This window comes from Anomaloglossus baeobatrachus, chromosome 7 (assembly GCF_048569485.1).
Source record: "Anomaloglossus baeobatrachus isolate aAnoBae1 chromosome 7, aAnoBae1.hap1, whole genome shotgun sequence".
Classification (NCBI taxonomy): domain Eukaryota; kingdom Metazoa; phylum Chordata; class Amphibia; order Anura; family Aromobatidae; genus Anomaloglossus; species Anomaloglossus baeobatrachus.
In genome coordinates this window covers 303877304-303893427 of record NC_134359.1, presented here as the reverse complement: position 1 = coordinate 303893427, position 16124 = coordinate 303877304, and the positions used below count along the sequence as shown (strand labels likewise).

The following is a 16124-nucleotide window of genomic DNA, read 5'->3' as shown; positions in this document are numbered from 1 at the left end:
TCCTATGTGTAACTCTGCTCCTATCTCTTACCCTCGTCCTATCTGTAGTCCTATGTGTAACCCTGCTCCTATCTCTTACCCTCGTCCTATCTGTAGTCCTATGTGTAACCCTGCTCCTATCTCTTACCCTCGTCCTATCTGTAGTCCTATGTGTAACCCTGCTCCTATCTCTTACCCTCGTCCTATGTGTAACCCTATTCCTATCTCCTACCCTCGTCCTATCTGTAGTCCTATGTGTAACCCTGCTCCTATCTCCTACCCTCGTCCTATGTGTAACCCTGCTCCTATCTCCTACCCTCGTCCTATGTGTAACCCTACTCCTATCTCTTACCCTCGTCCTATCTGTAGTCCTATGTGTAACTCTGCTCCTATCTCCTACCCTCGTCCTATCTGTAGTCCTATGTGTATCCCTGCTCCTATCTCTTACCCTCGTCCTATCTGTAGTCCTATGTGTAACCCTGCTCCTATCTCTTACCCTCGTCCTATCTATAGTCCTATGTGTAACCCTACTCCTATCTCTTACCCTCGTCCTATCTGTAGTCCTATGAGTAACCCTGCTCCTATCTCTTACCCTCGTCCTATCTGTAGTCCTATGTGTAACCCTACTCCTATCTCTTACCCTCGTCCTATCTGTAGTCCTGTGTAACCCTACTCCTATCTCTTACCCTCGTCCTATCTGTAGTCCTATGTGTAACCCTACTCCTATCTCTTACCCTCGTCCTATCTGTAGTCCTATGTGTAACCCTGCTCCTATCTCTTACCCTCATCCTATCTGTAGTCCTATGTGTAACCCTGCTCCTATCTCTTACCCTCGTCCTATATGTAGTCCTATGTGTAACCCTGCTCCTATCTCTTACCCTCGTCCTATATGTAGTCCTATGTGTAACCCTGCTCCTATCTCTTACCCTCGTCCTATCTGTAGTCCTATGTGTAACCCTGCTCCTATCTCTTACCCTCGTCCTATATGTAGTCCTATGTGTAACCCTACTCCTATCTCTTACCCTCGTCCTATCTGTAGTCCTATGTGTAACCCTACTCCTATCTCCTACCCTCGTCCTATCTGTAGTCCTATGTGTAACCCTACTCCTATCTCTTACCCTCGTCCTATCTGTAGTCCTATGAGTAACCCTGCTCCTATCTCTTACCCTCGTCCTATCTGTAGTCCTATGTGTAACCCTACTCCTATCTCTTACCCTCGTCCTATCTGTAGTCCTATGTGTAACTCTGCTCCTATCTCTTACCCTCGTCCTATCTGTAGTCCTATGTGTAACCCTACTCCTATCTCTTACCCTCGTCCTATCTGTAGTCCTATGTGTAACTCTGCTCCTATCTCTTACCCTCGTCCTATCTGTAGTCCTATGTGTAACCCTGCTCCTATCTCTTACCCTCGTCCTATCTGTAGTCCTATGTGTAACCCTGCTCCTATCTCTTACCCTCGTCCTATCTGTAGTCCTATGTGTAACCCTGCTCCTATCTCTTACCCTCGTCCTATGTGTAACCCTATTCCTATCTCCTACCCTCGTCCTATCTGTAGTCCTATGTGTAACCCTGCTCCTATCTCCTACCCTCGTCCTATGTGTAACCCTGCTCCTATCTCCTACCCTCGTCCTATGTGTAACCCTACTCCTATCTCTTACCCTCGTCCTATCTGTAGTCCTATGTGTATCCCTGCTCCTATCTCTTACCCTCGTCCTATCTGTAGTCCTATGTGTAACCCTACTCCTATCTCCTACCCTCGTCCTATCTGTAGTCCTATGTGTAACCCTGCTCCTATCTCCTACCCTCGTCCTATCTGTAGTCCTATGTGTAACCCTGCTCCTATCTCCTACCCTCGTCCTATCTGTAGTCCTATGTGTAACCCTGCTCCTATCTCCTACCCTCGTCCTATCTGTAGTCCTATGTGTAACCCTACTCCTCTCTCTTACCCTCGTCCTATCTGTAGTCCTATGTGTAACCCTGCTCTTATCTCCTACCCTCGTCCTATCTCTTACCCTCGTCCTATATATAGTCCTATGTGTAACCCTGCTCCTATCTCTTACCCTCGTCCTATATATAGTCCTATGTGTAACCCTGCTCCTATCTCTTACCCTCGTCCTATCTATAGTCCTATGTGTAACCCTGCTCCTATCTCCTACCCTCGTCCTATCTATAGTCCTATGTGTAACCCTGCTCCTATCTCTTACCCTCGTCCTATCTGTAGTCCTATGTGTAACCCTGCTCCTATCTCTTACCCTCGTCCTATCTGTAGTCCTATGTGTAACCCTGCTCCTATCTCCTACCCTCGTCCTATATGTAGTCCTATGTGTAACCCTGCTCCTCTCTCCTACCCTCGTCCTATCTGTAGTCCTATGTGTAACCCTGCTCCTCTCTCCTACCCTCGTCCTATCTCTAGTCCTATGCCTGACTCTAGTCCTATCTCTAGTCCTATGCCTGACTCTAGTCCTATCTCTAGTCCTATGCCTGACTCTAGTCCTATGTCTCACCCTAGTGCTATCTCCCCCTGCCCCTGCTTGTTCGGTTGCTTGCTGTACACTGTTTCAGGGGAATATTGCTTCCCTCTCATTATGGTGGTGTGAGGAGGTCGCACTTGTGAGGGTGACTTGGACTCATCATTTCTAGTTAACCCTTTCCCCTCCAGCCTTGTCTTTGCTGTCCGTTTCCCTTCAGACCTGCAGTGTCTGTCGCCATCTGGTGGCTTATCTTGGTGCAGTCGTGTTCCTGGCACTTTTTTCCTTCGTTTGCTCCCACTGTCGTCATTATCTTCACATTTATTATAACTATTTATTAATGAACTCTTGTATTTCACCATTTGTTTCCTTTGGTCCATTTTATTCTTCGATGGTTCCCTGCACTTTATTTATTTATTTATTTATTTAATTGGGGAGTCTCTGATTTGTTGGTTTTCTGGTTGGTTTTGGACCCTTCCTTTTTTCTTGGCAATGTTTGTAGCTCTATACTAGTTCTGACTCTAGTCCTATCTCTAACCATTGCACTATGCCTTAACCTATCCCTATCCCCAATCCTATCCCTAATAGTCCTATTACTTACCCTATCCCTAGTCCTAGCCCTATCTTTTACCCTAGTTCTATCCCTAGTTCAGTCCCTAGTATTATCCCTATCCCTAGTCCTATCCCTTACCCTATCCCTATGTCTAGTCCTATCTCTTAACCTCTTCCTAGTCCTGTCTCTTACCCTATCTTTAGTCTTATCCCTATTCTTACTATCCGTAGTCCTATCACTTACCCTATCCCCAGTTATATCCCTAGTCGTATCCGTAGTCTTACCCCTAGTCCTATACTTAGTTGTATTCCTATGCCTAGTCCTATCCCTATGCCTGGTCCTATCTCTAGTCCTGTCCTTATCCCTAGTCCTGTCTCTTACCCTATCCCTATCTCTAGTCTTATCCCTATCCCTAGTCCTGTCTCTTACCCTATCCCTATCTCTAGTCTTATCCCTATCCTTAGTTCTATCCTTAGTTCTATCCCTATCACTAGTCCACTCGTTTACCGTATCCCTAGTTCTATCTCTTACCATATCCTTATCCCTATCCCTAGTCCTATCTCTTACCCTATCTATAGTCTTATCCCTATTAGTGCTATCCCTATCTCTTACCGTAGTGTTATCCTGATGTGCGGCTGTGGCGGTGATGCTCGGACAGGTGAGCGATTGACGTCAGTATTTTTTTCCATGCAACTACAAGTCAACAAAACGACAGGTGCGCATTTTGCTGAATTCACACAAAGTGTCTGAGGACTCTGTATTTTTTCTTGTAATTTTCTCATTTCCACTTCCATCATCTACTGACACCCAGGACTCTATGTATAATGGGGGGCAGCTGCTACATCTGGAGGAACGGAGGACGCTACAACATGGTGATTCTTTACTGTAAGAGCAGTGACAGCACACAGCTCTATTCGGAAAAGCTGGGACTGGAGCACTCACCCCCGGAGGACGTGTCCCCCCAGCCGGTCACCCAGCATTCTGCTCCGCAGGGGAAGGTGGTGGAAACATCGGGCAGGCACACCGGCTGAATGTATTGAGTATAATTGACCGGAGTGGACAGCAGGACCAGAGCGATGTCCCCCGGGCTCCCCACCTCCGTGTACTGCGGGTGGGTGATAAACTGTCTCACTGTGGACAGAAGCTCATGAGGATTTGTCACCGCGAGCTGATACATTCCCAGACGCACCACGTAGTCCTCGACAGTCCTACAATGAGAAACAGAGAGGTCAACATCTGCAACGTCCCTATGACAACACTGAAATAACTGAGAGCAGGGAGTGTTGTCATAGGATCCCAGCTGCTCTGATAACTCCGCACTTACCCCAGAAAGCAGTGCGCAGCGGTCAGGACCCAGGTACTGGAAATCAGGGACCCTCCACAGATATGGGCGCCCTTATACCCCAGGCTGACCTGCCAGGGCCACTCTCCATCCACAGCATCCGACCCCCCAACAATGCGGGTCACAACTTTGGGGGACCCACATGAATCTTGTGAAGCTGATGAGATATCGGACAAGAAAACTAGGAAAAAAAAAACCATTAGATAAGGTTAGAATTTTTCAGCTTTGGAAAAGTTTAGTTGTGAATTGAAAATTTCTAGTCCTTGGGAGAAGGTGATGCGGACCCCAGAGGTCTGAGTCCAGGGGGCTCCACTATGGTCAGTGACTTCAGCATACCTCCCAACCGTCCGGATTATGCGGGACTGTCCCGATTTAAGGGCTCCCTCCCGCTGTCCCAGCTCTTGTACCGGCTCCTCCCCTCAGTGCAGTGAATAAATTAAATTCTCTTCTGCTCTGAATTTCTGGGACAGGACTAGAACTTGTGAGCTCTTTGGGCAGCGTCAGCAGCGCTACCATTGAGCCACTGCCTGTACTGAGAGGTAGATGAGGATTTGGTAATCTTGGCCTGTATTGCAGGCACAGAAAACAGAAGCAGATTATTCAGCTACATAGATAAGATATACACTACATCTCCATGTAACTGAAGGATAAAGTCAGATTCTTTTGTTCCCATAAAACTACTATAAAGAAATTAGCAAAAAATACAAATACAATATATATAAAAAAATCTTTACTTTCAGCCACGCCTGGAATCAAATGAGCAACTTTTAAACATGTGTCCAGCAGCCCTAGCGGTCCTAGCTGTTGAGCCACAAGCTGTGATGATGTCAGTGGAAGGATTTGATGTAGTTCAAGCTGCAATGCAGCCTCTGACTCCACAGCATAGACATAGAGATCCATTGTACAGAGCAGCATCTCTGTGTCCTGTATTATAGAGGGACCCAGCAGAGCCCTTGTCCCAACAGAAACCCAGCAGAGGACTGGTCCCAGCAGAAACCCAGCAGAAGACTAGTCCCAGCAGAAACCCAGCAGAGGACTGGTCCCAGCAGAAACCCAGCAGAAGACTGGTCCCAGCAGAAACCCAGCAGAGGACTGGTCCAAGCAGGAACCCAGCAGAGGACTGGTCCCAGCAGAAACTCAGCAGAGGACTGGTCCTAGCAGAGACCCAGCAGAGGACTGGTCCTAGCAGAGACCCAGCAGAAGACTGGTCCCAGTATAAACCCAGCAGAGCCCTTGTCCCAACAGAAGCCCAGCAAAAGACTGGTCCCAGCAGAAACCCAGCAGAGGACTGGTCCCAGCAGAAACCCAGCAGAGGACTGGTCCCAGCAGAAACCCAGCAGAGGACTGGTCCCAGCAGAGACCCAGCAGAGGACTGGTCCCAGCAGAAACTCAGCAGAGGACTGGTCCTAGCAGAGACCCAGCAGAAGACTGGTCCCAGCAGAGACCCAGCAGAAGACTGGTCCTAGCAGAGACCCAGCAGAAGACTGGTCCGAGCAGAGACCCAGCAGAAGACTGGTCCTAGCAGAGACCCAGCAGAAGACTGGTCCTAGCAGAGACCCAGCAGAAGACTGGTCCTAGCAGAGACCCAGCAGAAGACTGGTCCCAGCAGAGACCCAGCAGAAGACTGGTCCTAGCAGAGACCCAGCAGAAGACTGGTCCCAGCAGAGACCCAGCAGAAGACTGGTCCCAGCAGAGACCCAGCAGAAGACTGGTCCTAGCAGAGACCCAGCAGAAGACTGGTCCGAGCAGAGACCCAGCAGAAGACTGGTCCCAGCAGAGACCCAGCAGAAGACTGGTCCCAGCAGAAGTCCAGCAGAAGACTGGTCTCAGCAGAAACCCAGCAGAAGACTGGTCCCAGTAGAAACTCAGCAGAAGACTGGTCCTAGCAGAGACCCAGCAGAAGACTGGTCCTAGCAGAGACCCAGCAGAAGACTGGTCCTAGCAGAGACCCAGCAGAAGACTGGTCCTAGCAGAGACCCAGCAGAAGACTGGTCCCAGCAGAGACCCAGCAGAAGACTGGTCCTAGCAGAGACCCAGCAGAAGACTGGTCCTAGCAGAGACCCAGCAGAAGACTGGTCCTAGCAGAGACCCAGCAGAAGACTGGTCCTAGCAGAGACCCAGCAGAAGACTGGTCCGAGCAGAGACCCAGCAGAAGACTGGTCCTAGCAGAGACCCAGCAGAAGACTGGTCCCAACAGAAGTCCAGCAGAAGACTGGTCTCAGCAGAAACCCAGCAGAAGACTGGTCCCAGTAGAAACTCAGCAGAAGACTGGTCCTAGCAGAGACCCAGCAGAAGACTGGTCCTAGCAGAGACCCAGCAGAAGACTGGTCCTAGCAGAGACCCAGCAGAAGACTGGTCCTAGCAGAGACCCAGCAGAAGACTGGTCCCAGCAGAGACCCAGCAGAAGACTGGTCCTAGCAGAGACCCAGCAGAAGACTGGTCCTAGCAGAGACCCAGCAGAAGACTGGTCCAAGCAGAAGTCCAGCAGAAGACTGGTCCTAGCAGAGACCCAGCAGAAGACTGGTCCCAGCAGAGACCCAGCAGAAGACTGGTCCCAGCAGAGACCCAGCAGAAGACTGGTCCTAGCAGAGACCCAGCAGAAGACTGGTCCGAGCAGAGACCCAGCAGAAGACTGGTCCCAGCAGAGACCCAGCAGAAGACTGGTCCCAGCAGAAGTCCAGCAGAAGACTGGTCTCAGCAGAAACCCAGCAGAAGACTGGTCCCAGTAGAAACTCAGCAGAAGACTGGTCCTAGCAGAGACCCAGCAGAAGACTGGTCCTAGCAGAGACCCAGCAGAAGACTGGTCCTAGCAGAGACCCAGCAGAAGACTGGTCCTAGCAGAGACCCAGCAGAAGACTGGTCCCAGCAGAGACCCAGCAGAAGACTGGTCCTAGCAGAGACCCAGCAGAAAACTGGTCCTAGCAGAGACCCAGCAGAAGACTGGTCCTAGCAGAGACCCAGCAGAAGACTGGTCCTAGCAGAGACCCAGCAGAAGACTGGTCCGAGCAGAGACCCAGCAGAAGACTGGTCCCAGCAGAGACCCAGCAGAAGACTGGTCCCAGCAGAAGTCCAGCAGAAGACTGGTCTCAGCAGAAACCCAGCAGAAGACTGGTCCCAGTAGAAACTCAGCAGAAGACTGGTCCTAGCAGAGACCCAGCAGAAGACTGGTCCTAGCAGAGACCCAGCAGAAGACTGGTCCGAGCAGAGACCCAGCAGAAGACTGGTCCTAGCAGAGACCCAGCAGAAGACTGGTCCCAGCAGAGACCCAGCAGAAGACTGGTCCTAGCAGAGACCCAGCAGAAGACTGGTCCTAGCAGAGACCCAGCAGAAGACTGGTCCCAGCAGAAGTCCAGCAGAAGACTGGTCTCAGCAGAAACCCAGCAGAGGACTGGTCCCAGTAGAAACTCAGCAGAGGACTGGTCCCAGCAGAAACCCAGCAGAGGACTGGTCCTAATATTCTGTAAAACTGGGATTTACTGGAACTCTCTGTGTATCATATAATACTCTGAATATAAAACCCAAGTAGAGTAATGTGGGGGGAAAAGGGGTCACAGGGGCCATATTCTATAGGGGCATGACATTCCCCCTGTCCGCCTCCCCTCACTGCACTGAGCATGATAGGGCCAGGGTTAGGGTTAGGGCTCAGGAAATTAAATAGCTGCATAAAAAAATATAAAAGATGTAAAGAAAAGAAATTAATATAACAAAGTAGAACTTAAAAAAAATATGTAAAAATGTAGAAAAAAAGTGCAAACTACAAAGACATCAGAGTTGTCTTAAAAGAGGATCCATGTGCTCGGGAGACAAAGGGTTCAGCACCGGACTGGTGGACGAGGCTCATGGAGCGTTAATGGTCTAGGGGTCGGGGGGTGTAAAATCCTCGCCCCAGGCCGCATAGACTGCGCTGAGCCACTGGGAAAACCCAAGATCTGTTTCTGTCACGTACCCGCAGTCAGCAGAAGTGTCAGCCGTGACATCTCCACCGGGCAGACGTGACGCTCCGCGCACCTCCCGCTCTTCTCTTCTCGTCTCCTCTTTTTGCTTCACGGAAATGTAATTATTTTAGTTACAGAGAAATTTGAGTCGTCAGAATCTCCAGTTCTGATTGGCCAACGCCTTCACCCCAGCAACATAATGTAGAAACACCTGAAGCACGAGTATGAGATGAAATATTTAAGAAGTCACCGAGCCGCGCTCCTCCTGTACATCACAGCCTGGAGACAAGGGAGAACAGAACATACAACATTGTATCTCAGGTCTACGGCATCACACCCATGACTGGATTACCAAACATCCTCCATTCTCAAGAACAGAGGGTAGTTTTGATTCTATGGTTTGCTGCTCATTGCTTAGGTTAACGGCCACCTCTGCAGTCTGCAGCAGTGGTCGTCTTCCTATGCAGCGACTGAAAGCATTTTACAACAGAGTCTGCTACACTATTCTGCAGGGATTGCTGCTGCGGTGAGATTTCTGCTCTGCAGGGATTGCTGCTCTGCAGGGATTGCTGCTCCTCAGAGATTACTGCATAGAAAAAGTCAGTAGAGAAGTGAGTTCAAGAGCGAGAGGACATGGCCTCAGTGTTAGGGCCAGTCAGGAAACCTTGAGGTAAACTGTGGAGGCCCAGAGCCAACTGCTCACCCCAGCGGGCTTAGAAAGTCGTCTGGCTAGAGAAGCCGCCAGGGCTCAGAAGCAGATGAAGGTGCGAGGAGTAAAAGGGGAAGGAGTCACAGACGCCCTACATCCGTGGAGAGAGGATCTGACCGCTGCAGGTGTCATTGGCAGCAAAGAAGCCAGCAGCTGGAAAAGAGGTGCCAGGCCAGGAGGTGAACCGGCCACCAAAGACTGCTCTGACCAGAAGTGGGCTTACGGCCAAAAAGTCCCTGCCCTGGAGCTAAATGGCTGAGAATCCCCCAGACCCACACCCAGCGGAAGTCAAGTGGGTGGCCCAGGTCATTGAGGGCAAGAAATGGCGGGAAGCCTGAATATGGGCTCAGTGTTTCCAGGTTGCAGATCGGTTGGCGGCCCTATCTCCAGGAGGAGGGGATGGCACTAAGGTATACGTTAATGCAGTGCTGCCGTACAAAGGCCCAACTCTTGTCTGGAGAGCCTGGGTCCTCTTTGTTAAAGAGGACAGGCCCCAGGGCTAGGCGGTCACAGTGGTGCACACTCTGACTCAGATAGCCTATAGCCTAGAGGGATCTCTGTTGGGAACCAATACCCTTGCCCCATTGACCCTCCAAGCCCACCACCATAGCGGGAGAACCAAAGCCAGCCTCCCCACTACTGATTTGGAGTTCCGTACCATGACTCTGGAAGCAAGGGTTCCCCCAGCTGTGTTGAACGTTGTCCACTCGGCCGTGAATATGAACATGGCCAGGTTCAAGGCTACCTGGGTGTGAGGTGTGGCCACATCAGGACCGTTTCAGGGACTGTGAGCAGGAGTCGGTTCTGTAGTATTCCCCCAGTTGTGCTAAGGTGCGCTTGCCTCACAGGACTGTTCCACATTCCATGGGGGGGGGGGCAGGTCAGGAGACCCGACTACCTCAAGTTGGCCCGGGGCAGCCGAAGCTGAGTTTTTGTCCCCCTCTCACATTTTTGTTTCGAGGATGTTGCTCTCCCCTCTACTGGAATGCAGGTCTGTGAGAGGTGAGAGAGCTGCCCACCATCCACCATGGGCTCTGTCCCTGCACAAGGACTTTGCACACTGCCCATTGCCTTATGGACTTTTCCCCTTTGTCCCATGGACTCTGCCCCTTTCCTGGAGACCCCAGGATAGAGTTGTGTGAAAGAATGGACTTATCACAAAGAGGGGAGGAGGGAAACGAAACACCCAAGGTATCGGCTGGGGCAAGTACTTGTACCTTAGCTCTGCTGTATATTGGCAGATGTGTGGACTCTAGCTTAAGGGCCCTTAGGACTTGTTGAAACTAACTTTTACATATTTTATGTTTTATAGATGGTTATGGTCGGGGACGACCATATTTCAGTAGGGAGGTGTGTAATAGGTGGACCCCATGATGTAAACATGCTATGTCACATGTGTATACTGTTGAATAATACAAATGTATGTGTTAGTATTTAAGTGTTTTTTTTTAGAGAAGAACAAGTTCCAGACGTAGCAGAATTAGGACTGTCTGACAAGTTACCAAATGCTGCCATCTAGCGGTCGGGTTAAGCCAGTACTAGAGTGAGTTATAGAAGAGAGGTTAGATAAGATAGGGTTAATGTAGTGAAAGGGAGGAATAACAGGTGGCAGTGCAGATGACTAAATGAGGGAGCTGCAGAGGATTGGAGTGTAGAAGTGAGATCAAGAGCGAGAGGACATGGCCTCGGGGCTAGGACTATTCAGGGAACCCTGCGGTAGCCTCCGGAGGTCCAGAGCCTATTGGGACAGAATGAAGAGTAGTACCCCACAGTGAGAGATAGGAAGGCCATGTCTGTCATAATGGTGTGAAGTATAAAACTAATTAAAAGTGGTTGGCTACGAGAACTCTGGTGTTGCATGTCTCAATATCCACCACCTACATCAGTGACTGGTAGCAGGGGTGTGATGGATGCCTACCCAAAGCAGCAAGTAAGTGTCATACACCCCGCCAAAAGCCATTTCCGCACACGGAGTCTCCTTGGCAAAGCAGCATGGCACCAGTGTGGCCCGGGGCCAGCACCCTCCTTCACAACCCGTTTATACAGGATCAGAGAGCAGGATTGTAGAGATCTTGGAAATTATGAGAAATTGAAACATCAAGGCACTGATTCATCTAGATTGGGTATGTTCTCACCAGTCTTAATGAGCGGAAGTGCTGAAGTCAGAGGCATCTGATTCATAAAGTGGCGCTCGGCTGACAAGTATTGCGTGCCCCCATGTGTCTCACCACAAATATTACTCCAGGCAAAGACTGGAGAAAGATTTACAGGGTAGAGGCCACAGAGCATCTCGGTTTAGACAAGCTATGACGTAGAGCCCTCATTCCACCTAAGCTTTGCCAAAACTGGTATGAAAACACCAAAAGTTGCAACATTTTGGCAAAGCTCAACATTATGTAAACATTTTGCAGTTTTTCACAACTTTTTACAGCAGAATTCTGGTGTAATTGCTCTGTTGAATCGAAGTCTAGGGGTACTTTGCACATTGCAACATCGCTAGCATCAGCTAGCGATGCCGAGCGCGATAGTCCCTGCCCCCGTCGCACATGCGATATCTTGGGATAGCTGGCGTAGTGAACATTATCGCTACGGCAGCTTCACACGCACTTACCTGCCCTGCGACGTCGCTCTGGCCGGCGACCCGCCTCCTTCCTAAGGGGGCAGGTCGTGCGGCGTCACAGCGACGTCGCATGGCAGGCGGCCAATAGAAGCGAAGGGGCGGAGATGAGTGGAACGTAAACATCCCGCCCCCCTCCTTCCTTCCGCATTGCCAATGGAGGCAGGTAAGGAGATGTTCCTCGCTCCTGCAGCTTCACACACAGCGATGTGTGCTGCCGCAGGAACGAGGAACAACATCGTAGCTCCTATTGGTGCGACATTATGAAAATGACCAACGCTACACAGATCACCGATTTTCGACGCTTTTGCGATCGTTTATCGGAGCATCTAGGCTTTACACGTTGCGACGTCGTTACCGGCGCCGGATGTGCGTCACTTTCGATTTGACCCCGACGATATTGCAGTAGCAGTGTCGCAACGTGCAAAGTACCCCTAACATCTGAATGTTACAGATTTCATGGGCAATTACTTTTATGGCCGAGTGAAACATCACTGGCAAAATAAGAACAAGTAACTGTTCAGCGGTCCTGAGACTCCGGAGCTCCCAGACTCTTCCGTCCGCTGTCCTCCTTTCCGGTACGTGACCTGTTCTCAACGCTCTAATCATTTTCACCAGTTCCCGCGTTTCCTTTCATATTCCACATGAAAATTAATAAAATAGAAGTATCAATGTCCAAAGAATTCCAAAGAATCCATCGTATCCTAAATCTCAGCGTCTGTGCTCCGCGTCCTATAAGTGTCATCAGTCAGTGACAGAAGACGCTCATGTTATATTCACCATAAAACAAACACAAAAAATACAATGGAGGGAAAAAGAACGTTTACTCCTCATACACAAATACATTGTAACATTATTAATGAAGGCAAAGAAACAAAGATCCAACAGATTCATCAGCGGAGACTGTGATCAGTGAGTGCAGAAGGAAGTCACCGAGACGGATCCCGGCAGAAAGATCACTCACATTTATTCTCTATAGCGGAAATAACGACGTGAAAAACAGAAGCTGCAATGCCAGGAGATCTATCAATAATGGTGATCTATGAATCCTGGAGATCTATAAGCAATAGGGATCTATAAATCATTGTGATCTAAGAATCCTGGTGATCTATAAGTAATAGTGATCTATAAATCCTGGTGATCTATAAATCCTGGAGATCTATAAGTAATAGTGATCCATAAATCATTGTGATCTATAAATCATGGTGATCTATAAGTAATAGTGATCTATAAATCATATTGATCTATGAATCCTGGTGATCTATAAGTAATAGTGATCTATAAATCATATTGATCTATGAATCCTAGTGATCCATGAATCCTGGTTAGCTATACATTCTAGTGATTTATGAATCATGAGGATCTATAAATTATGGTGATTTATACATTCTGATGATCTATGAATTTTGGTGATATGAATTCTGGTGATCCATAAATCATGAGGATCTATGAATCTTGGAGATCTATGAATCATGGTGATCTATAAGTAATGGTAATCTATAAATCATAGTGATTCATGAATCCTGGTGATCTATAAATCATTGTGATCTATGAATCCTGGTGATTTATAAGCAATAGTGATCTATAAATCATTGTGATCTAAGAATCCTGGTGATCTATAAGCAATAGTGATCTACAAATCATGGTGATCTATAAATCCTGGTGATCCATGAATCCTGGTTAGCTATACATTCTAGTGATTTATGAATCATGAGGATCTATGAATCCTGGGGATCTATAGTTTATGGTTATTTATACATTCTGATGATCTATGAATTTTGGTGATATGAATTCTGGTGATCCATAAATCATGAGGATCTATGAATCTTGGAGATCTATGAATCATGGTGATCTATAAGTAATGGTAATCTATAAATCATAGTGATTCATGAATCCTGGTGATCTATAAATTCTGGTGATCTATGAATCCTGGTGATATGAATTATGATGATCTATAGATACTGGTGATCTATACATCCTGGAGATCTATGAATCCTAGAGATCTATAAACCATAGTGATCTATGTATGATTGTGAGCAGTGAGCCGTAGTGATGTGATCTGTGGTGATCGGTCAGTCTCCGCTCGGCTCATGTCCTCTTCACCTGGTTATACGTCCTCCTGCCGGTGACTACAGATCCTGGGGAGATGAAGCAGAACACATCTATATAATCTCCAATGGGTAATAACTTTCCAAAAGGTTAAAATATATTTTTCCTCCCCATCAGGCTCCGAGATCTAGCGTCAGATACCGAGGAAAGTGATTCTCTCTTGGCTTTGTTCACACTTCTATTTTCACGCACATGCTCCATCCATGGTTGCCATACATAGAACGTGCTCCCATTATAATCTATGGCGCTGTTTATACAGATAAGGGTTTTTTTTGTAGATCCGGGTGCATTTTTAATCTATGTCATGGATGAAAATCGCCCATACAGGTCTATGGGTTCAGGAGAACCATGGACATCACATGGATGGCGTCAGTGTGCGGTGCGTGTGCCGGCCATGATTTATATTGTAGCGGATCTGAGACTTGGAACATTTTTATTTTTTGTTACATATGAGGAAAAACACTGATGGTAAAACTGGTGAACTGAGCAAATACTGACCAAAACCAGTCACTGCAAGAAAAAAGGGGCGTCTGAAGGAGGCCAATAATTAGGAACCTGACATAAGTAAGTGATCGTACTCATAGAGAAGAAGCTCGCCAAATATTAGAAGGTTTTGTAATAAATCATATTGAGGACTCACAATATAAAGAGCCCAAGGTGCGGACCACAGGGTGCAGAACATCACAGAAACAGACAATACCATCCAGGATCCTTGCCCGACCCCGGGCGGAGACGAGGCTGAAAAACATAAGAAGTCAACAAGATGAATGTTAGATGGGAACCGATCACTGGTGTTATGGGGAATGGGTAATTAAGAGCGTTGTGTGACCGCAGGACGACTGTCATAGTGTGTTCGGCCCTGTTATATACTTGTTTAATCCTACGTGGGGAAAGGGTAAATAAAAGCCTATCTCACTGCTATCGCACCTGCACCCTACTAGTTCCTGTACAGACTAGTATCCCTATCTGCACAGCACTCTAAAGGGGGCTTTACACGCTGTGACATCGCTAGCAATATATCATCGAGGTCACGGTGTTTGTGACGCACATCTGGCGCCGTTAGCGACATCGCAGTGTGTGACACCAAGGAGCGACCGTCAACGATCCCAAAAGTGGTAAAAAACGTTGGTTTTTGAGAGGTCGTTCTTAAACAAAATATCGTTATTTGGCCACTAGCGATGTTATTCCTCGTTCCTGCGGCACCATACATCGCTATGTGTGACACCGCTGAAACGAGGAACATCTCCTTACCTGCCTCCACCGGCAATGCGGAAGGAAGGAGGTGGGCGGGATGTTACGTCCCGCTCATCTCCGCCCCTCTGCTTCTATTGGCCGGCCGCTTAGTGACGCCGCTGTGACGCCGAACGAACCGCCCCCTTGAGGGAGAGATTGTTCGGCGGTCAGAGCGACGTCGCTGACAAGGTATGTGCGTGTGACGCTGCCGTAGTGATAATGTTCGCTACGGCAGCAATCACCACATATCGCACGTACGACGGGGGTGGGTGACATCGCTAGCAAACGCTAAAAAGCACCCTTAATAGTCCCTGCACAGAATGGAATATCCCTAGGCAAACAGCTAGAAAGTTACAACCTGAACCTGGCTGCCTGAAGGCCATCGGGTTTTATCACGTACCTCCTGAGGAACCAGAGGGAAGTTTGCAATGCGCTACAAAAAAGGATAAGGCAAGCGTACAGAGACAGAAAGGTATCCAAAGTGAGGAAACATAAAACATGTGCACAAATGGCAAAAGAGATATAATAAATGCAAACAAGAGAAAATGCCTAACAACCTAACAGAAAACAAAAGGAAGGTGTAGAGGAAGCAAAAAACAATACACAAAAAGAACAATACTGATTTCTGCCTAAACCTCTGAGCTGCAGAGCTGGACCTCCTTGGAAGACATCCATATAGAAATAAATGTAGCCAGCAGAAAAGGCTGGAGAAGAGGAGTATAAATAGCCCCACCCAAGATGTGATAGGACAGAGACAATAAGCAAGTGTGAACACCTGTAACCACAAACCAATGTAAAAGAAGCAAAGGTAAAAAGACAATCAGTACTTGCACAGGGACCAACCAAGCTGTGGATCAGCATGGGAGGAAACCGACCACACACCACAAAAAACCCATATCAAGTCCTGAGGCATGACAGCCCTACATCTGGGGACATATAAGAGGAGCCTGATGGTGGAGCCAGATGGCTGGAAATGCTCCTTGCCTCTGCAGCCACAGTTATAGTACTTCAGGGTTGGAAGATGATGTTCTCCTTTCTCAGGATCAACACACAATCTTCACAATGTTTCTTATGGATGATTGTCAGTCATCACTGATAATCCTAATTATGGATGAGCAGATTCCACCACCTCATATGACTACTTGGGTCCAGTATATGTTATTTGGCTGTTGTTGAGGG

At 48.2% G+C, this 16124-nt stretch overlaps 1 protein-coding gene across 1 annotated transcript in view; it reads right to left on the bottom strand.

Annotated features, from left to right (window-relative positions):
* Positions 1–4858, bottom strand: part of LOC142246805 (uncharacterized) — a 36686-nt gene extending 31828 nt beyond the window's left edge. The window contains 3 exon segments of the mRNA XM_075319853.1: positions 3943–4208; positions 4319–4523; positions 4750–4858. Coding sequence (XP_075175968.1) covers positions 3943–4208; positions 4319–4523; positions 4750–4858 — 580 coding nt within the window.
* Positions 4859–16124: the final 11266 nt, after the last annotated feature.